Source organism: Taudactylus pleione, unplaced genomic scaffold, assembly GCF_031769625.1.
Source record: "Taudactylus pleione unplaced genomic scaffold, aTauple2 ptg000066l, whole genome shotgun sequence".
Taxonomy (NCBI): Eukaryota; Metazoa; Chordata; class Amphibia; order Anura; family Myobatrachidae; genus Taudactylus; species Taudactylus pleione.
In genome coordinates this window covers 7,293,216-7,316,772 of record NW_028284468.1, presented here as the reverse complement: position 1 = coordinate 7,316,772, position 23,557 = coordinate 7,293,216, and the positions used below count along the sequence as shown (strand labels likewise).

Below are 23,557 nucleotides of genomic sequence, written 5' to 3'. Positions count from 1 at the left end.
TCTCTGAGCCCTAAAGGAACTCATCCTCCTCTAAAGGTGACAACCGTTCCTCTTATGAGTCGTTCGACTGCAAAATCGTCGGCAGAGCTCTTTTCCCGGTTGCCGGCTGTGCGGTTTGAACCTGGAAGGAAAAACCCACCACCTGAACCAAACTATCCAAAGACCTAGCTAATGCCTGAGCCCTGGCTGGTTCAGCTGACTTGGAAGCTTCCCTCTCTCTACAGGACTCTAATTCCACCAAAAGTTCCCGACATGACACCAGTCAGAACCGAAATCCAGGGAGGAGAGGACAGCCCCCCAGCTTGGTCCTGGACGGAGTTAGTCTCCGCAGGGGCAGGTCTAGAGTCACAAGCATCACATAGCAGAGCCCCCTCCGAGTTAGCCAGAGTGAACTTTGCGTTGCACTTCTTACAGGCATGAGATAGGCTGCTCCCCTGCCTGCTATACTGAACTCACACAGAGGAGATCACAACAGCAAGAAATACACTCACCCCAGGCACAGTGACTAAAGGAGAAACACAGCAGAGGGAGGATTGTCACACAATAACCCCCCTAAGGGCTCCCCTAAACAACCAGCCCCAGTAACTCACTGTCTTGCTGGACAGAATTCAGGGACTGGATACAAGGAGCTGCTGTGCCAGGATGCAGGACAGGCTGTGTGTACTGCAACCAGAGGACCTGCGCTGTATTCTCTGTGGAGTGGGAGTAGTGGCGGGAACCGGGAAAAGTGCACTATTATACCCCTTTTACACCAACCGAATAACCAGAGTTATTGCCGGGTCGACCCGGGTCGATGCTCTTTTGTGAACGGCTCTCAGAAAAATTTCCTGGGTTGATTTACCCGGGAAAATTGAGAGCAGGGTTGAACACTGGTTGTTCCCGTGTCATGCGGCAGTGTGGACGGGTGCTACCCTGCTTATTTGACCCGGCTAGCTCTGAAAGATGCTGATTGGAGCTTCTGGGGCACTGGCAGATGATGTAATTTGTCAGTGCCCTGCAGAGAGAGACGCACATGAAGCCATCGCTTGCCTGCCTAACCTCCTGCACCACAGCAGCCTGGCCAGCAGCCACAAAAGCAGGCAGGCACACAGCCTGCCATAGCCAGAACTGCAGCCTGCACCATAGCCTGACCAGCAGCCACAAACGTAGGCTGATACACAGCCTGCCACAGCCAGAACAGCAACCTGTAGCAATGCTGTAATCAGTCCCCACCCCTCTCTTTTGTGACCATCTTTGTCAGACCTTAAAACAGACCATTTTTAATGACTTCTATAGAGAAAAGCAGGGATTACCTGGGTTCAGTTTGAACAGGGCAAACCCGGGAATAACCCAGGTCAAGTTGCAGTGTAAACGGGGTCTGGAGCCGAGTTCGACCCGGGATTGACCAGTGTTCAAATTCCAGGGTCGGACCCGGGACTTTGGTGTAAAAGGGGTAATAGTAGGCGCCCAATGTGAGTGGGGAGGAAGCTCCACCCCCCCCTGCAATGGCTGACAGTCCCCTCGGCTGACCTAGCCACTCCCACCGGCCCCGATTGTCATCTGCAGTCCTCCTATTGCTTCTGCCCAGCCTATCCCTGCTAATCGAGGAAGGCTGGAGACTTACCCGCACCATGCAGCCGGAGAGCAGCGGTCCGCAGGGACCCGGACCCTGCCGTGAGCATCTGTGACAGGTCCCCCTGCTGCACATGGTCCCGCTTCGGGGACGACTGAACAGGCTGCTGCCTGTGCAACATGGACAGGGTCCCGGACACATGCTTTACGAAGCAGTAGTAGGTCCCGTCCGGCAGCTCCTGCGGTGTAGGCAGACAGGGGCGAACTGTCTGCCTGTATCCTCATGCGCTTGATCTAAATTAAATGAAATAAAGTATAAAAAAACCAGCTGAGTGTGCTTAATGAACCGGCTCCCATGAAGCACTTTTTCTAAAACTGGGAGAGTGGGAGGCAGAGGGAGAGGAGCCAGGCACACTTATGGATTTCTTAAAGCGCCAGCTCCACTCAGAACCCGTCTATACCCCACACTCGACTCCAGTGTCCGCAAGTTTTGGTATATTTTGGCTGTGTTTTGTCATATAGGGGTCTATGTACTAAGCCTTGGAGAGAGAGAAAGTGGATGGAGATAAAGTACCAACCAATCAGCTCCTGTCATTTTTTTTCAAACACAGCCTGTAAAGAGACAGTAGCTGATTGGTTGGTACTTTATCTCTCTCCAATGCTTAGTACATAGACCCCACAGCATCTGTGTGATGTGAACGCATGCTTCTTCTCTCCATAGTCTTGCTGAGAGCACCTAGCTTATTAGGGATAAGTAGGGATCAACATGAAGAGCATAGTAATATAGTCTCTAAGTACAACCAGTGAGACGGTCACTTCCTTCAAGTACAAAAACATAATGAAATCACTGTTACTTGTGTACATGTGCTCAAACACACCAGCACGGCAATAGGACCCTCAGGAGAAATGGATGCAGGCGACCACTTGGTCAGTGATGGGTGCAGACAGAGAACAAAGGATGGAGAACAACCCTACACTACAGCAGGTTCTTATGTACGTGAAGCCGGTGAAACCAAGCAGTACCAAGTGACACAATGAATAACTACTTAAAAGAAGAGAGTGATAAAGGTACAGTGAGGAACGTAGAGGTAGGTAATGCAGGAGAGAAGGTCGGGGAGTGGCCACTGAGGAAACAGTCTAATATTGGGAATAAAGTCATATATCCAATGAGAGTTGAAAGGCAGATTTTGAATGATGCTAGTATGGATAATGTGAGCCAGTCTGTATGTGTGAAGTATAACAGGATTTTATTATTCGCACATTGGTGTATGCCACTGATGTTTATATATATATCTTCCTTCTTCTTGCACATATTGGTTCCCCTTAAGAGCCGTTACATCATACAGTCCACTATAAGGTAGTTTTATTAGCCCATCAACATTTAAATACACATGAAATGAAAGGTTATTTGGACAATGCTCAAAAGGGGGATCCCAATGTCGGTTGACATTATATCTTGTAGAGAAGTGTGACGCAGGACTGCTGTCAGAAATGCACTTAAATAGCAACTTAATAGCTTCTGACATGAATGACTTTCATGCCAGGGTTATATTGCATTTTGAGACTTGTATCAAATCCAATATGCTATTCTAGTTAGATTTTTTGTTTAATTGAAAATCTTGTGAGCACTGTAAATATGCCCTTGGATAAATAGGAATACATATTGTAACATACTAACACAAAGACCCACCACTCATTTTGAATGCTCCAATAAATGTTTTCATTGATTCAGGATTCATTTCTCTAGGCATAGATTTTACACCCTAAATCTGGAGTCACTAGTACAGATGTGTCCTCACTCATCTTTGCTGCAGTCGCATCAAACAGCCCCTCGAGCCGCGACGGGTCACGCGAGCCTCTGCTAGCTCTAGACGTCTGTGTGCCAAAATTGCGTCTAAGTCGCAATGCGATGCGACTAGGACGCAGAATCGTCAGTGACAATGAAGAGGCCACAGTTTTTTTCCACACCAAGTGCCATTTACACTCTCAGTTGCGCACAGATGTGTGACACTTGTATATCAAATTAATCATCACAGTCTCCTGGTGCGTTCTAGTCACATCGCATTGCAATTTAGACGCAGAGCTGCTTGGGACCCGAGGACTCGCTCACGCCAGGCATATCGCACTGAATGGCGTATTGAAGCTAGATGTATGAGGACACATCCGTACATGGTCTTGGATGACTGCCTCAGTTTCTTAACACTGGAAAGAAGGATGAACTCATATTTCATGTCCCAATATACAAACATCAGACATGCGATCACAACTCCCAAAAGAGAAAAGCATCCAAGTAACTGGTTTTTGGGTGAGAATTGGCTGTCTGATTCATTATCAGAAGTCGGGGGCATGTGTCCGGCTTCCGTTTAAGTGACCTATAGAAATGAAGGGTAAAGTTAGGGAAGTGGTCACATGTAGTTACGCCACTCTGTTAAAATAAAACTAGATATTCAGTAACATTATATGGTCAGGTCTCACAAGCCCTATTCTAATGCTATGTTCAATGTCTTTTTTCAGGAGTGATATTGCTGATCAATTCCTGCATGTCAGTGATCCATAAATGTCCAGATCAGGGGAAGGCAACCAGTGGCACTACAGCTGCTGTGAAACTACACATCCCAGCATGTCTTGCCACACTGTTGCTGTTGGGACATGCTGGGATGTGTAGTTCCACAGGTTGCCTACCACAAAATTGTTCGGGCGCTAATTGATCCCCGTGATCAACAAAAAACTGTGATTTTTCGCCGATTATCGCTGATATTTTTTTTTTACTTTATCCTATTATTTTGGTCAAAATAATAGGATAGTTCTCCCGAAAACACATAGGTGCCGCTATACGCTCGTGGACCTACGTGTTTTCCCCTTTTTAAAAGGTGAAAAAACAGCAATTATCGTGGATTCAGGTCCCGAAACCCCCCCCCCCCCCCCTGATAAGTGCCGGCGTCAGGCCAACTTCGGGGCTAATTGGATAGCCCGGGCGAGGTAATTAGCCGCGGTTAATTGGATACCCCCCAAAGGCAGTTTTCCACGGTTATGAAGTGTCTGCTGATCTGTCTATTGTTGTATTCAGTCGCTGCCTGTCTGAAAACCTGTACCCAAGCCTAGAGAAAGGACAGCTGCAACATAATCCTGAATCAGATATTGACAAAACACTACAATAAGGACATATATAAAGAAGTATATGCAAATAATTCTGGTTTTATTGAATTAGATTCGTTTTGCATATCGGAGTTCTGCATGTCATTCTTCAAATACCCTCAAAGCAAATAACTTTTCACAGTGTAAAAAAAGCAAAAGACTAATTAAGTTCTGTTACTCACAGATACTATAACTGACTAGGCCCTTCCAGGTTGTGGATTTTGTTTTGTTTTTTTAAATTATTTTAAAGTTTGTGTTAATGTTTCCAATTATACAAGATGTTCCTGATGGCGTACTGTTGATGATGAAACACACTATAACTGAACAGATAGTCCTAGAGATGTTAAAATTAAGTGTAACAATATGAGTATGTACGATTGAAGAGGTAAATATGTTCACAAAACTTAAAAGAAAAATAAAATTGCCCATATATTAAATTCCAGAAGAGTAAACACGCAGCTCTACAGAACTGCAGCTGCACAATATAAAAACAAAACAACATTGCCATCGGTCATTTATTGGTATGGTAGCGGCATTTATAGCAGTATACAGCAAGGTCTGAACTGTGCAAAGTATTTCTCTAAGGTACTGTGTAAATTGTGCACAGCTAAGGATTACCTCCTGCATCAGTATAAAGGAACAGGAGGTGGTTAAACATGTACTATGTGGGGAAGCACAATCTTAGTGTCAGACTTGGTCCTGTCAGGAAAGATCTAGAACTTACTAAAATGTATATAGAAGGCAAAAATATGATACAACGCTAGATGTGCAGTGAGGAAACATCTCACTGATGGATTATATTAATGCAGCATTAGAGAACAAAAGCAAACTCATCTGGCAGAAAATAAAACACATGTATAGGTTGCCTTTGTGAGGACACTTTGTGGACTGTATGAATTGTATAGCCTATCACTTGCCCAGGAACTAGTGACATCACTGAGGCCTAAAATGAACTGATAGGCTGGATTCCCTTGAATTCGCCAACAGGCCATCTCCACTGTAAGTAGCCAATGTTGGAAAACATTCCTACAATGGATCTGGTAACATCACAGAAAGCTGTGAGATTCAACAAGAGATAGGTCTAAAATAAAAGCAAACAAAAGCATACTTGCAGTTTCTGCAATAACGGGTAATAAATAACAGTCACCAGTGGAACTATCCTTTAGGTTCCACATTAAGAAACAAACTATGGAATATCCAGAGACTTACAACCTTAGCTGTAACGTTCCACATATAGTTGGGACTGGAGTACCTGGTATCCAATGAGAAAGGGGCTAGTTCTGTTGTATCCAGTATTACTAAACAGAAAGACGACTTGTGAAGTGGCAGTGTGGAGAACTGCTCCATAAGGCCATTCTGGAGTAGAAGACTCTCTATCGCCACACTGTGCTTCGAGCCCTCACGAATGATGCAAGAACTCTCCCGATGACTGTGCGTCAACGAAACTTGCCACTCTCATGCAATATGCATCAATGATGAAACAGGTAGAAGGACCAAAACAATCTCATTAGGAGTGGCAAAGTAACCGAAGGTGAAAGGAGGGAGTTAATAGGAAAGCTGTTAATTTCTTTCTTGTACAAATACTGTCTCTTGAGGACACAAACCGGCCTCCTGTAATGTGACATCATAGTCCAAGTGTGACAACTTCCTTCGGGGAAAGTTTGTTAGGAGCTCGAATCGCTCATTGGGATAGCCTTTTAGCTGCACATGTCTGACCAAAGCCTGTGGAGAAGGGAGTCAAGGGCACATGTTAAAACAAAATCCGTCTGTCTGTCATTTACATGTCACTAAACAAAAAACACTGCACCAAAAACATTTTCATTGAGCATATATGGAAAAACCACCTTACCATGGTCATGCCATTTGCCATGTCCCACTATAACCGTCCCACATTGCTTTCCTCTATGTTTATTACTTCGCCTCTTTCTAACAGGCCGAATGGATGGGACTGCCCTCTGTATGCTTCACTTTGGCCTGAGCTTTCACTTTCATTTAGTCTCGCTTACATTTTATGCTTAGTACTTTTGTATGTTCGTGTAGATATTTGTGCTGTCCATTCCTCCTCATCATCTTGAATGTACATCAGAAGAGTCTAATGCTTCTTCCCACACAATGACACACCAGGTGGCATCTTTTGGGTAAATGTGGCTGCAGTTTGTGTACTGTATTAATTCCTCAACAGTTTGAACTATAAAACCTAGAACCTAGGAATGAATGGTGCATGGAGACTACTATACAGATACAGTTTATCCTAACCAAATAGCACAAAGTGCAGAAGTGTATTATTATTTTTTTTCAATATTTTTGAAAGTGAATTAACTATACTCAGCCTGGTCACTTTCTGATTCACCTCTTCTAGTCACGGAGGTCTGTTGGATTAGCAGCTTATCTCCCTCACTGCTGAGCCATGCTGAAATGTACATAATGTGCCTGCACATGGCTCCTCTCTCACTCACTGGACAATGATGCTACATGTGACCACAGTAGAACAGGGGATCTAAACAAGGACAAGAGGAGAGTATATCAAAAAGACTCCTTAATCCTATTTACATTTAGGCCAACTAGAACTGCATGAAAACACATGGCACATTGTTTTAGGGGGGTATCCACTTAGCGATTTAACCAAGCGATTGCACGATAACTACTTCGTTATCGTGCAATCGCTTGCAAATCGCGCATGCATTGGACATGTTTTGGTCGGAAGCGACCAGCGATGCTCATGCCCGCTGGTCGCTTCCGACATCGTCCGTACATGCTGGTAAACCCGACGATCTCGTCAGGTTCAGCATGTGCGGGGATGAGGGATGTACCTGGATTGAACGAGTGAATGTTCAGTTTAGGCACATCACTAGATATACAAACGAGAGCATGATTGCAATGTCGTAACCGTGCTCTCGTTTATCTATAAGTGGATACCCGCCTTTAGAGAAAACAAAAAAGTTGGGTGTATGAGTCTAATGCAGGCCCTGTCACATGGATGCAGAAACACTAACTATCCACTATCTTAGTCTGTGGCTTCCACAGATCAAACACAATAAGAAAAAGTACAAGTGCACAACTCCAACATTACTAATTATATATAAGTTGTGCACCTGTACTTTTTCTTCTTGTGTTTGCAACAATAGTCTCCACAGGTAGCACCTCCCATTATATATATTCAGCGTGTGCAGTCTAGGGCCCCCTTTTCTATATACTCTATCTAGTCTGCTTCCACAGATCATGTAGCAATGTCCTTGCCGGTAGAGACACAAGGACGAACAGAAACAGAACTTCACATGATCAGCAAACTCATTTCCTGCTGTGGTTACGGAAATTACGATTGGCTGACAGCGTACACACAGACCAGCAACAAATGAAAATTAAATGCAATAATATTTGGACACCCTGGACAAAGAATTTAAAAACCATTTAATTACATTACCATAATGGTTGTACAAAATGCAGATTATAGATTGAACAAAATAAAAATAATTAAAATCATTGGGTAATTAGATATAAGCAGATGTTCGTACGCAATTAACAAATACATTTTCTAGAAGTTTATTAATCTGCATATGCTACGGAACCCTGCCAAGGCAAAATAATGATCTAGTGTCTTTCTATTACAGTTCATCTCTCGATCAGGCCCATTTAGTATAACTAAAGCATTGTCTAAATAATATTCATCACCTATTCTCAATGGGCCTGATCGAGAGTTGAACTGTAATAGAAAGACGCACATGCTTTCATGATCTGCTGCTGCTACCAAACATAAATATAGAAGATAACAGCGCTCCAATCAATGATAATATTCACAAAATGGAATGATTTAATCAATGAGTATATGGCTGGAATCACCACAATAATATACATATAAAATCATAAAAGTACAGGTAAATCACCCAATCCACCAATTTGGGACTAGTCCATTGGATTAGGAGGCATAGTTTGTGAACCAATAAATCGACAAAGCTTTATTTGCTTTTGATATTAGTCCAGATAAATATTTACTAAGTCCAGTGTCCAAATAGTGAATAGGGTCCTAATTGGCAATGCTGGCAAGCCTTTGCACGATGTGGGTCCCCTGGGCACAGGTAGGTTGATGAGCTGGTATAGCTGGACAAGCACGCTTGTTGGTGATAGGAAAGCACTCCTTTAGAGATTGGTGGAGGGTGTAGCAGCCAATCGGCCTGTGAAGCTGCGTCGTAAAACGCAGACCCTGGTCTCGGCTCGCCTACTAAACGGGGCTGACGCTCTCGTTTTGCCCCCTCCCTGCCCCAAATCGGCTGCAGACTGTCACCCACCCGCTGAGCATGCACAGTACAACAAACATTGTAGATGTACTGTACATAAACCACTGAGGTTGCGTACATATATGAATTCAGCCTAGTGTTCGCATAATAGACAAAAAATGTTGCAAAAGCTATGTTAGGGGTCCGACCAGCACAAGTAGCCAAAGCCTTCTTTATAACGATTCATTAGATAGGTGTGAGATACGCTGAAATTACATTCACCTTCCAGTACACACAGCAACACACAGAAGGCACATATCAAACCACAAGCTGGATTCAATATGCTCCTTCATAACTGACTTTTTTTTCTAAAAACCGCTCAGAATTTGTCGGGTTTTTTTTATGAGTGAATTAGGTGAGGAACATCTACTTCAACTCATCCAAAATGATTTCATTAAAAAAAATAAAAATTATATTTGTAAAAAAAAAAAAAATATTGTTTTTTCAAACATCGGAAACATTGCGACTTTAATTTTGACATCGGTTTCAGGCACCAGGTAGACTAAGCGGGTGAGGGGGAAGGTTAATTTATTTTTTTCCCTGCGGTTGCTAATCTCTGCAGCCGCTGGGTAGGGGATCCTGCTTTCCTGACCGATCAGCAGCACAGTAGACACTGGGGGAGTGTGCAGGGAAGCAGAGGGACCGGAAGGTCCAGCAGCTGCGTGACAATTCTTTGCCTGCAGCCGCCCACGCTGTTTATCTGACTGGTTGAAATTTTGCGCCCAGATCAGATATAGAACTGCCTGGTGTGGTCAGAAAATTGTGACCATGCCAGGCAAGTGGTTAGGAGACATCTAATTAATAACAGCAGTAGTGGTGCGCTCAGGGGCGATCCTGGTGTGTTATTAATATAGATAATTTATGAGTGCCTGGGTTGATCGTAATCATATATTGTCCTGTGTTTAACAATAAACAAAGTCCTGACTTTAAATCTGTATGTAGGGTGTTCAGTTGAACAGTTTGTGTGTAATCCTTGTCCCTGACCGGGGAATGTCCATGTTTATGTCCAAAGTCCCATTAAACTCTTATGGAGAAAGGATCAATGGATGGTCCCAAGAAATAGAATAATCCTAAAGAGTTAATCCCGTGGTGTCTGTAGGATGGGTGTTCTGATAATATAGCCTGATGACAACATGCACCTCCTCGTTCTCTTCTCCACCTCAAATACAATACATGGGCACAGTATCAGGGACTTGGTGTACACGATATTGCAGGTAGGTAAGAAAGGCTTTTACTTACCCCATGCGGTGTGCGATTCCTGCTGGTTCTCCTAGTCTCGATGCTCGTACAGGTAATGATGAGGATGTTTGCGTAGGTATATTAGCAAGGTAGTTTTATAATACAATGTACTACAGACTCCAGTCTGATACAACACTTTCATTGCTGCAAGTAATTAACACTACGACTCAGCAGAGTCTGGGTGTTTAAAAACATCCTGTATAAGGATACATCAAGTATATAAAAAAGTTCCAAGTGTCTATTAATTGGGACCATCCATTGATCCTGTCTCCATAAGAGTTTAAAGGGACTTTGGACATAAACACGGACATTCCCCGGTCAGGGACAAGGATTGCATACAAACTATTCAACTGTTTTTCTAAGAACACCCTACCTACAGATTTAAAGTCGGGACTTTATGTTTATTGCTAAACACAGGACAATATATGATTAAGATCAACCCAGACACTCATAAATTATCTATATTAATAACACACTAGGATCGCCCCTGAGCGCACCACTACTGCTCTTATTAATCATATACTTATAGAGGTCTGGATACCTCTACCAGTGGAGCACCTAGGAACGATTCTCAGATAGGACCAAGAGCGCTGGAATTCTTTACCGAGGAGACATCTACATCTTCAAGAGACAATGCTCAACACAAGAAGCACTTACCATCAATTTGGCCTTTTCTGGTAATGCAATCTGTTCCCTTTTTCCATCTGGGTATCTTAACATGATCTTTGCTTTGGGACCTTTCAAAGGAAAAAGGATGATGTTACAAAGTTCTTACCCCTATGCAGACATAAGAGCTCAGTAAGAAATTCTTACTATTAAATACAACATTCAGTTTCAGAGTGCCTGGTGGGCATGAGGCATCAGTAGGAATAGCTAATAACTGATGGCAAGGGGAATCCCCAAAACAAATCATTAAACCTTATAGAGAGAGAAGTCAGGGTGGCAGAGTAAGCCAGTCCTGTCACATTGTACACAGATTGTTTTTTATACTAGTGAAGATGTCAAACAAACAAACAAAAAAAAAGGCACCTGGCACCGCCAGGCATCCACCAATCTTCCCTAAACTTGTTAAAATAACTTCACCCAGCAGGTTTGGATGATAGTACAAAGGCTGCTACATGGAAAAGAGCTTGACTTTGTTTCCAGCATTCAGAGTACATGGCAGGTAAGCTCACTATTCCCCAACACACCATACCAAACCTATATAACAATTTGCAGTACAAGGCACACAACTCATTATGGATCCCATCCAGGCAATCATACAATCCTGAATTAACATGCTAGACTGTCTAAGTAATATCACCCTGTTAGATGTCTTGTACGCATTATTTGGATAAACAGAAAAACAATCGCTCTGAGGTTATTGACCCCAATTTTTTTTTAATTTTTTTTTTATTCTTACAATGAACGGATAACAAAATATAAAGCGGACTATTGTCAAAGTCTGATAAATTGCCAGAGAATTGCAATGTCACATTTCTAATGAATGAATGTGACAAACTAAAAAATAGGATTTTGGTACTTACCAGTAAAATCCCTTTCTCCGATTCCACAGGGGACATTGGAGATCAAGACACTAGTGGGTGGATGAGTGAAGCTGGCACTTTAAATTTATAAGTGTGAGTGACTCCTCCCCTTCTATCCCACAGAAGCCCCAGTTAGAGAATTGGAGCCCAAGGAGACGGAAACAGAATCAGAAGATACCACTGAGGAGGAGGAATCAAACACAAGACAGCAAAGCCGAACATAACATGCATAAAATCAGAACATTCAAACAGTGTAAAAAACATAACACAATGGGAGGTAAAGCAGTGCTGGGAGGTCGTCCCGTGTCCCCTGTGGAATCGGAGAAAGGTATTTTACTGGTAAGTACCAAAATCCTATTTTCTCCTTCATCCACCAGGGGACACTTTAGATCAAGACACTGGGGACTTCCCAAAGTTTTCTCCCAGAGTGGGAGAGCTCCGAGAAACCTGCAAAGCCATGCGACCAAAACTAGATTCTGAGGCCGCAAAAGGTATCAAACCGATAAAAATCGAGCAAAAGTATGACCGTAAGCGCACGACACAACTGGGAAGCAGAAGCTCCCCGTCGAGCAGCCAAGGAGGCTCCCACGGAGTGGGTGGAAAGGGCAGAAATAGAGATCGTCGGAGACCGGCCACCAGAAATGTAGGCCTGTCGAATGACTAGACGAATCCATCTGGTCAACGTCTGCTTAGAAGCAGGCCAACCTCGTTTAGAAGCATCATAAAGAACAAACAAGGCATCAGACTTCCATAAGGCAGCGGTACGGGCCACAAATCCTGAGAGCCCGAACGATATCTAGCGTGAGCGAAGACTGAGAAGTATCCAACAACACCAGAACAACTATCGAATGATCAATGTGAAAAGCAGAAACCACCATTGGTAAAAAGTATGCCTTAGTACGGAGTTCTACATGATCATCGTGAAAAATGAGATAAGGAGGTAGACAAGAGAGCTCCTAATTCAGAAACCCTATATACCGATTCATGTACGCGACGGCCGTCACATTGTCTGATTGGACACGAACCGGTTGACAGTCTAGTAGAGAAACCGCTTTCAGAAGGGCATTGAAAATCACCCGGCGTTCCAACACGTTGATCGGTAAACTGTCAAGACCAACGGCCCTAAAAGTGATGGTTCCGAACCATCGCACCCCAACCTCTGAGGCTGGCATCTGTTGTCAGAATGATCCAATTCCAAATGCCGAACCGGCGACCTGCAGTGAGGTGGTCGAGCTGAATCCACCAGGGAAGGGAGATTCATGCTTGAGGCAACAGCCGTACCAGACGGTGCATATGAAGATGTGATCCAGACCACTGGGCTAGGAGATTCAACTAGAAAGGATGAGAATGAAATCTTCTTAACTGAAGAGCCTCGAAGGCTGCCACCATCTTCCCTAGAAGACCAATGCATAGATGAATGGACACCCGCTTCGGCTTGAGAACCAGGAGCACAAGCTGACAAATAGCATGAGCCGTAGAGCTGCCATATCCAAGATCATTCCCAGAAATTGGAGGTGTTGAGATGGAATCGGACTGGACTTCTGAAAGTGGATTATCCAGCCATGATGGATAAGAACCTTGTGTGTCAAAGCTACAAGGTCGTTGAGAATCTTGATAGATGGAGCTTTGATGAGGAGGTCGTCCAGATACTTAACAATAGTGACCTCCAATGATCTGAGATGAACGATCACCACTGACATTGGTATTGATCTTGGTATTGATCTAAGGTGCCGACGTTAGACCGAAGGGCAGAGCCTGAAACTCAAAACGTTCCTTTCTGATAGATAATCGAAGAAAAGCTGATGTGGCTTCCAAACTGGGACATGGAGATAAGCTTCTTTGATATCCATGGATGCTAGGAACTCGCCCTGTTCCATCCCTGCAATCATCAAGTGAAGAGACCCCCATCTTGAATCGGTAAAATTTTTTAACGATTTCAGATTTAAAATTGGCCTGACAGAGCCGTCTGGTTTCGGAACTACAAAGAGACTGGAGTAAAAACCCAGACAATGCTGATGGGCTGGAACAGGTATCAGTACCTCGGAATCCATGAGCTTCTGGATTGCTTGCAAAAGCACCTTCTGCTTCTGTTGGGAGACAGGAAGACCTGTGGTGAAAAACCAATGTAGACAGGGTTCTGCAAATTCTAGTTTGTACCCCAGAGACACCAGGGGCCAAATGTAATAGGGTGAGAGTTTAGAAAATGTGAGAGTTTAGCAGTAAAACTCTCACACTAATACATTGATCGAGTTGTATTTTCAAAACAGGAAACATCTGGATGTGAGTTTAAATCTTGCATGTTTTTCAGACTGAAAAAACCCTCAAGTTTGCATGTTCTGTGACTTTTTTACATTGGCTGAGTTTAAAAAAATGTGACAGTTTTCACTCACATTTTCTAAACGCTCACCTTATTACATTTGGCCTTAGATTGCGGATCCAAACCGATGAACTGGTTTGAAACCAAACATCCCTGAATCGCAAAAGGCGAGCCCCCACCTTGGAGTTTCCGAGGTGGGTCTGGAGCCAGTCAGGCGGAAGGTTTGTCAGCAGGCTTTGGGTCCAGACAGCGGGTCGAACTAGACTGTTGACCTCTGCCCTTACCTCCACGGATAGCCGAGAAGGCACCGCGTGAATGTCCCCAAAAGGTATGAGGGGCCTGAAAAGAACAAAATGAAGGACCAGATTGAGAGTGACACGGAGCAGGAGTAGTGGAGGACAGAAGGTAGACTTACCACCTGTAGCCTGGGAGATCCATTTGTCCAATTCAGGTCCAAAAAGGATATCCCCAGTAAAAGGAATGCCTACCACAGCTCTTTTGGAGTCGGCATCCGCTTGCCAGGACCTCAGCCACTTTGCTCTGCGAGCCGCTTTTGCGGATGCATAGATCCTGGATCCGACATGACCAATGTCCTTCGACGCCTCTCCAAGGTATACAGCAGACTCACGAATGTGTTCAGCTAGAACGATAAGTACGGATCTTGACACTCCCGATTCAAGTCCACTGGCCAACTCCTCCGCCCATCTTTAGACAGCTTTGTTGACCCAAGAACCAACCAAAGCCGGTCTAAGCAACACCCCTGCAGCTGAGTTTATACCTTTTGTGATGCTTTAGCAGCTGTCCCTTTATCTGTACACAGACACACACACATACAGACAGAAACAGAGGAACCTCACACCCAGATAAAGAGAGGAGTCACTGGGTACTCACAAACTCCAAATAGGGAGTGCGCTGGAGTGCTTTTGCCACAGCTTTTATCATGATGTCAGGATGCTGTGCTTGCAGAAGGCGTCTCATGTCAAATGACGCTGAAGAGATAGCAGAGGGGCTGTACTGGGCCTCCCCCTGCTGGGAAGAGCCAAGGAATGTACTGCCTCAGCATCTGACACATGGCGCACTATGGACGCCCCGCCCTTTCTTCCCCCACTCCCTCGTATGTACAGCTGCGCTGAATAAGGCGCCACTGACACCCGCTGGCTGTCAACAAAATTCTATAAGAATGAGAAGCACTGCTAACAGCCGCCCCCTCCTGCTTAAGTAAAATGCTGCCCCGGAAAGCCTCACATACTCAAGTGTAGGAAGTAAAGCACTGCACTGCACTGGAGGCTCCTTACACTGAGCTTTCTGAGCTCCGTTAAATAGCAGTGCTGTTAAGGAGAGAGGTGTGCGGGATGGGGGTTCGAACACTCGGCCTTGGGGAAGAGGCATACTTACCTGCTGCTAACATCAGGTCCTCTATATTAGGCTGTGGCATGTCCTTTCCCTGAGCCAGGGTCAGGGTGCGTGGGACCTGGACACTCACTCTGTAATAGTGGCAGAGGGTCCCCTGATGCGTCCATGTAGCAGGCTGACAGATGCAGCTATCTGTCAGCCTGTCCTCAATGTGGGAACTAAAAATAAAAGTAATAGAAGATAAAGTGTGAGCTGAGCTCAGCCCCAAGTGACTGTCTCCCTCGGGCACAATTCTAAAACTGGGGATTCTGGCGGATAGAGGGGGAGGAGTCACTCACACTTCTAAATTTAAAGTGCCAGCTCCACTCATTCACCAGTCTATAATCCCAAAGTCTTGATCTCTATTGTCCCCTGGTAGATGAAGGAGAAAGCTAGCAAAATTATATTGTACATTATCAGACTTTAACAATGTCACAGTACCCTAAAGTGCACGCTATCTATACAGAGGGGAAGCAGCAGTTTTCTAAGTATTGATTTACTAGGGAAGCAGGCCCTAATTAATGTATGGACATGAAGTGCCCCAGTGATACTACGTCCTAGTGAATAGTCATTAGACACTTTCAAGAATATACGACTGCCTCCATTTTGTGAAGGTTTCAAGTGCACTTTATATAAATAAGATTCAGCCCACTCCTTATGAATTGTCCTCATTTCCCCCAAGTATAGATTATGTGTTTGTTTTTCCAAGATGATGAGTTGGATTACAGTATGCTGTGGATTGTACTTTATGGGTCTTATATGCAAGTGTGTGTCTGCGCTTATATCAACAAAATATAATAATAATATTTCCTAAAGGCTGTAACTCATAAAACATTACATAAAACTACTAATACCTTTTGATAAAAACTCTGCTAAGGAGGAGAAACATGTCAAGATGTACCTTTAGACTGACTGCATGATTCACGATTGTTGCCAAGTCTGAACTCTACGGTTTCTATGTACTAAGCCTTGGAGAGAGATACAGAGGATGGAGACAAAGTACGAACCGACCAGTTCCTTTTTCTTTTTTATTTTCAAACACAGGGATAGATGTATTATAGCGGCACACATCGTGCCGCTATAACTTATCCTTCTAGAATCGACAAAATGTGTGATCTCATCTCATCTACTGGAGTGGGGGGGAGTGAAAACTCTCCCCTCTGGCGATCCCTACCAGAGCCTACATAGCATCTGTCTAGTGCTGATGCGCTGTGTCTCACCTCACGGCCGGCCCCACTGGGCATCGCGAGATCTCATGTGCAGCCCAGAGCACGGCAGCCGCCGCAGCCAGGGACAGTGCTGTCCCTGCTGTGGTGTTAGGGCAACAACATTGAAATCGATAGCTGCAGCCATCAGTGCCACTCACAGTTCATACATTGCCCAGCATATTGGTGCGCTATCTTGTAGCATAGCGCCCCTGTCCTTTACCACCAAAACCCCACATTAATACAAGGTGGAGAAGAGGTGTCAGCTGATTGGTTGGTACTTTATCTCTATACACTTAATCTCACTTCAAGGCTTAGTTCTACATTGCATAGCATATGCATGAGGTTGCCTGGTTTACTGGAGACTGGACTTTTCAGTGGAGTAAGCCTCTGAGCTTCAGCAAATATTTTCTTTCATTGAAAGTGACAAGTGGCCACATCACTCCACTGGTTGCCACTGACTAAATTGAAGACTGCAGAACCATATTTTGGTAAGATCCTGTGGACTGGACATTCATAACGCTGAGTCATATTTAGGTATGATTCATAACGCTGAGTCATATTTAGGTATGATACCGTGGACTGATTCATATGGTATGATTCATAACGCTGAGTCATATTTAGGTACGATACCGTGGACTGGACATTCATAACGCTGAGTCATATTTTGGTAAGATCCTGTGGACTGGACATTCTTAACGCTGAGTCATATTTTGGTAAGATCCTGTGGATTGGACATTCATAACGCTGAGTCATATTTAGGTATGATTCATAACGCTGAGTCATATTTAGGTATGATACCGTGGACTGATTCATATGGTATGATTCATAACGCTGAGTCATATTTAGGTATGATTCATAACGCTGAGTCATATTTAGGTATGATACCGTGGACTGGACATTCATAACGCTGAGTCATATTTAGGTATGATTCATAACGCTGAGTCATATTTAGGTATGATACCGTGGACTGATTCATATGGTATGATTCATAACGCTGAGTCATATTTAGGTACGATACCGTGGACTGGACATTCATAACGCTGAGTCATATTTTGGTAAGATCCTGTGGACTGGACATTCATAACGCTGAGTCATATTTTGGTAAGATCCTGTGGATTGGACATTCATAACGCTGAGTCATATTTAGGTATGATTCATAACGCTGAGTCATATTTAGGTATGATACCGTGGACTGATTCATATGGTATGATTCATAACGCTGAGTCATATTTAGGTATGATTCATAACGCTGAGTCATATTTAGGTATGATACCGTGGACTGGACATTCATAACGCTGAGTCATATTTTGGTAAGATCCTGTGGACTGGACATTCATAACGCTGAGTCATATTTTGGTAAGATCCTGTGGACTGGACATTCATAACGCTGAGTCATATTTTGGTAAGATCCTGTGGACTGGACATTCAGAAGGCAGAGTCATATTTTGATAAGATCCTGTGGACTGGACATTCAGAAGGCAGAGTCATATTTTGGTAAGATCCTGTGGACTGGACATTCAGAAGGCAGAGTCATATTTTGGTAAGATCTTGTGGACTGGACATTCAGAAGGCAGAGTTATATTTTGGTAAGATCCTGTGGACTGGACACTCCTTACTGCTACACTGAGAGCGACGGCTAGCAGCATTTTTCAGTTATTACAATTTAATACCTCCACTGACTCTAGCATCTGCTAGATAACCCAAGTAAGGAGTCTCTGTAAATGCACTGATTTGAGGGATTAGTGGGTTTTGACGGAATCAGTATGATTTACCGCCGGACCCATGCCCGGCGGTTGGAATCCCGACAGCGGCATCCCGGCAGAGGAGGAAATCCCGATCGTCAAATGTAAGTATATATTAACCTATTTCTACCCCCTAACCCTCCCTTAGGGGTGCCCAAGCCTAACCTTCCCCCTCAGTGCCTAACCCTAAAGCCACCTCTAAGTGCCTAAACCTAACCCCCTGGGAAGGGGGGGGGGGGGGGAGGGAGAGATGCCTAACTCTAAGTCCCCCCCGGGGGTGCCTAACACTAACCCCCCCTTCACCTAGTCTAAACCTGACCTCCCGGGGGAGTGCCTAGCCCTAAGTACCCCCCCCCCCCCCCCGGGAAGCCTAAATCTAACCCCCTACCGCAGCTATCCGCACCCCTTCGATCAGGATGCCGGGCGTCCGGCTCTCAGCGTATGTCTAATGACAGGCGTCGGCATATCGGCGCCTGTCTTTAGACCCTTGCTGGGATATGACAGTCGGGAAGCCAGTTGTCGGGATTTGGTCCGCCGGCTTCCCAACTGCATACCCTTTTGACAACTGTACACAGTGGTCTGAGGCCAAAGATTCACTTATATACTTCAGCCGATTTCATTTATCTGCTGGATTATTGTGTTCTTTTATTAGATATATTTTAGTTACCTATTTTAATACAGACTATCAACTTCATTATATTGTTATGCTGTATCAAAGATGATTGTTTCTATGTGATATTTTGAATGTATTTGACTGCAGTCATGAATGTTTTTTATGCAATAAATGTTTTATGAATTCCGGCCTCCAGAATATATTATTATTATTATATTGGTGTTGATATAATCACCGACACACCTTTGCATATTTGTCCTTGTTTTTAAGAGTATTAGCAGTGCACCCTTTGTTATCAGCTGCGGATATCTACACAGGTTAGCACCTAGGCATAAGCGCACTGGAATTAGGCTTTTGAGGTTTATAGATCTTATACCTATGTCCTATTCTCCTCCAGCGTCTACCAAATACCATCTTGGGATCACAGCACACTACTATGAAAGTAGAGTCCCTTCTCCTGACTCCATACCCCTTCCATGTTTACAAGAAATAGATAAATACAGCGCTATGAGAACTAATGGTTAATTAACCAGATGAAGTGCAATCAAAGGTTAAAATTCAATTATTTAATGATAATAAAAAATAACATGTATAAATGTTAACCGATTGTAAATGCTACCCCTGCAAATATGCGGTATACAAATGGAAAGATTTTATAGATGTCATCTCTTGAACTCCTTAGGATGACAGTGGTAAGATATTAAATGTTCCAAATGGGTAAGTCTCTAACCAACTCACGATAGTAGGGATCCGCAGTGTGCTAGAGCGACATCATGCTCTGATAGTGTCCCTTGGAGTGGTGAAACTTTGCAATCCAAATGGTGGTGTACGTCCCTTGGAGATTGCCCAAACAGGTAAGTATGGTCCACGGAGTCTGTTCCAGCCAATTCTTTGTCTACAGTAGGTCTCTACGTTACCTGTGTGTGTGCTACGTTATAACTGAAACTGAGATGAGTAGCCACTGAATTAGCACACACTAGGGGAGATTTATAGATTCTGCTGCAGACAGAAGTCAGCAGTAGGGTGTAATCCTGCAGACCCCTAAATTGCCACTGCTACCAGCACATCATTTGTGACACCACCTGTACTGCCCCTCCACCCTGACTTCCTCCAGTGGCCTGAATTATGCTTCTCACGGTCTTAGAAGCCACAGTTTCATGTAATTAGCTTCCGCTCTCCTCCCAAGCCTCCATTCAAACCCCCCCCAATGCTCTCCTACACTTTCTGCTGCACTTTATATATATCACTGTCTGTACATTTCTTCCTCTTCTGCCTGATGTGATCAGCAGTCACCTGCACTTGTTCTGCTCATCAGAACAGATGCCAACGCAAAGAGGTAGAACCAAGTCCACACCATCACATATCTGAACCTTAGGATGGCAGCTAAAGCACAATTTTTGGCTTTTAATAGTTTTACGGAGAAACTCAATAGTGAACTTTTAGCCCTGGAGTGGCATGAAAAAAATTGCTGATTTGCCCAAAGCACCAGCTGATAGAGCTGTGACGCAACAAAGAATAGTGCAGGATACAGAGATTCAGTGCGTACAGAGTGACCCTTTCTCTACACTATCTCCAAATCAAATGGGGTATGGAAAGTACTAGGCCATACTGTTATGCCTTAATGTGGCAAGTTCCTTGGTATCTGCAGAGGTATCACTATAATTCTTTGCAACTAAAATTTATTTTACAGCTTTTAAAACAATGCCATTACCACCGTTTGCTTGGTGTAACTAACTGCAACCTTCCACAGAGACACAGACTATGCAGTGTAATCTACACCCCCTCCTATTCACTCTTAGGGGTAAGTTAACTAAAGTGAGAGTTTTTAGAAGTGGAGATGTTGCCCATAGCAGCCAATCAGATTCTAGCCATTATCTTCTAGAAGGTGCTACGTAAATGTGAAGTAGAATCTGCTATGGGCAACATCTCCACTTCTAAAAACTCTCATTTTAGTAAATATACCCCCTAATCTGCGACAGTGTAACAGTGCCAAAAAACACCCAGATAGGATGAAAGCATAATAATACATAATGTTCAGCACTAGCATTTTTCTCATATTTTAAACCATCTTTTCGGTAGGTATACTCTACTGAAATTCCAGATAAATGTGGTCATGTCTCGGTTTTGACCTTTCCACAGTCTACATATTTCATTTGGGAAAACCCATTTGTTAGACTCTTCCTATGGCACTTGTGGCCAAGAGTAGATGTCAAGAAGAAAACAGACTTCACATTTTTAACCTCAGGGCACATTATATAATATTCTGGTGACAAGAACCAAATATTAGCTGGCAGTCCGCACTTGCAGTAGTACTCACCATTATTGTCAGAACCATCTTCTGAGCATTCAGGATTCCTGAAATGTGTTTCAACTTGAGACTCTGTGTGTAATTGCCCAGGTGATGAGTGGTGGTTTGAGGTGTCCTCCAATGGTTCATCTACTACAGGCTCTGGGATACACAAGTCATCTCTTCTATGACTGCCATTTTTAGACGTGGCCTTCCTCGTTTTACTGCAGGAAGTCTCCTGTTCTGGCAATGTTTCAGCAGGCCTCTCCTCCTCTTCTTCCTCGTGGTCAGATCCACATACAGAGATAAACTCTTCACTGCCGGAATACAGCTCGGAGTCCGACTCCTCCTCATACTGAGAGGCTTGCTTATTCGATGCAGAGTCAAAGTGGGTTTCCTGCAAGGAGGCACGTATGGCGGCTTCCAGTTGGCTGTCCTCACTGGCATCGATGAGGCTCTCCTGGAGGACAGTAAGACCACTAATACAAATTAGAGGAAGTCTGTTAAGAGACAACAATTACAAGCAAAAATAAAATAGAAGACGAGTTGCACAGTCTAAAGCGTTCTCACTAATGAAATGAATAAGCAAACCGAAGAAGTAAAAGTAACTTCTTTTCCCAAGTTCAGCGTCATCACTTAGCCGTACATACCCAGGCATTTACCAATCCTTACAGGTAGATTGGGCTCTTCACAAAATGATGAGGGCATGACCAAGCATACCTGCTACACCTGGAGCAAAGTCAGCAAATTGGCTCAATGCCACTGTACGTGTAGCTGTATCATGTGCTGTACCATGAAATTAAACTGGATGACATGTATACTCGTCAAACAGCCTGAGCCCCAAAACTAGAACAGTTCCAATGTCAAGTGACACGATGTGTGGCCAACATTTTTGGGACCAGGGAGATCATTCCTAAATGGCAAGGAGAAAGTACAAATTCTGGAGCCAGTAAAGCTCGGTATTCACTATAAGATATATAGTATCACAACGATATATCGTGTAGATCATATATTGCGCATGCTCATCGGACGTTCTTTGCATCGTCCCATCTGCTGTGCTACATGCAGCAAGGAACGATAATTTGCGCCGTCATACACTGGATCGTGTAGTGTGTATGGTGCGTCCAATATATTGTTACATTATGTTGTTCTGTCGCTGGCTACACAAATTATATAGTGACAGCATGGTCTTTTATGTAGCCAGGAAGATGTACATACAATGACATCAGGCGCATTGGCTAACTGGGGACCTGTAAAAGGTTAGATTTTATATCATTCCAAGTTTAAAAATACTTCAAACTGTGCAACGGTCTCCATATTTTATCTTCAATTTTGTGATAGTTGTCATTTACATTTATTAAGAGTTTTACTAAGTCACTGATCTTCATTCGTACACTAAGATTCCTGGGAATAAAGGAAACAAGAATATATCAAACCCATTAACTACCAGAACCACATCTCAACACAAATGTTTTTCTATGTGGGCAGGAACCATAATTAATTCCCCATTGCTGAAATGAAACAAAAATCTGACTTTATGCTATTAGAGAACCCTACAAGACTATGGCGGAGATGTGTCAAACAGTGAAAAAAGTGGACAAGTTGCCATAGCAACCAATCATCTTTGAGGCAGCATTTATTAAGTGCATTCTATAAAATGTTAGGTAGCTGATTGGTTGCTATGGGCAACTTCTCCATTTTTTTTTCATTGCTCGATACGTCACCCCGTATAACATGCTTAAGGTTGCATGTTATAAGGGGTCCCATAGGTTGACCATTTGCCATCCTGTGTGCTGCTGTCACGTGTTTAAGTAGAAATCTCAAATGGTCATCTAGCGATGCCAGGAATACATTTCCAACAATGAATGTAGGTGCATAAACAAAGTAAAAGCAGTCCTATACATACTAGGCCCATAATGTTTAATGCCTATTTTATAATCACAATATACTTTTAGCAAACAGTTTTCAATAACAAATCATTTCATTTTAATTTACACAGAAAACAAAATATATACCCAATAAAACAAAAATAAAATGGTTAAGCAGGCACTAATTTATGATAGGAAATGTATATCAAGCACTTAAATAGTGTATCTAATAAAGAGTTTAAATGAAATACCAAAACAGCTGCACATGTCAAAAGTGAAGGTGTGTGACCACTCACTATAGCCATAGTCAGAGAGAAAACCAGGGGTGGAATTAAGTTAAACGAGAAGTCTGCCACATCAATATACTTATTGTTGTATTAGTGCAATTCCAACCTTGTTTTTTTTTTT

At 43.5% G+C, this 23,557-nt stretch overlaps 1 protein-coding gene across 1 annotated transcript in view; it reads right to left on the bottom strand.

Annotated features, from left to right (window-relative positions):
* Window positions 1-4,726: 4,726 nt before the first annotated feature.
* UBXN7 (UBX domain protein 7) overlaps window positions 4,727-23,557 on the bottom strand; it is a 48,791-nt gene continuing 29,960 nt past the window's right edge. The window contains exons 9-11 of the mRNA XM_088466625.1: window positions 21,312-21,741; window positions 10,854-10,933; window positions 4,727-6,408 (exon numbers count right to left, since the gene is read on the bottom strand). Coding sequence (XP_088322751.1) covers window positions 6,247-6,408; window positions 10,854-10,933; window positions 21,312-21,741 — 672 coding nt within the window. The 3' untranslated portion in view covers window positions 4,727-6,246. The remainder of the gene's footprint in view (window positions 6,409-10,853; window positions 10,934-21,311; window positions 21,742-23,557) is intronic.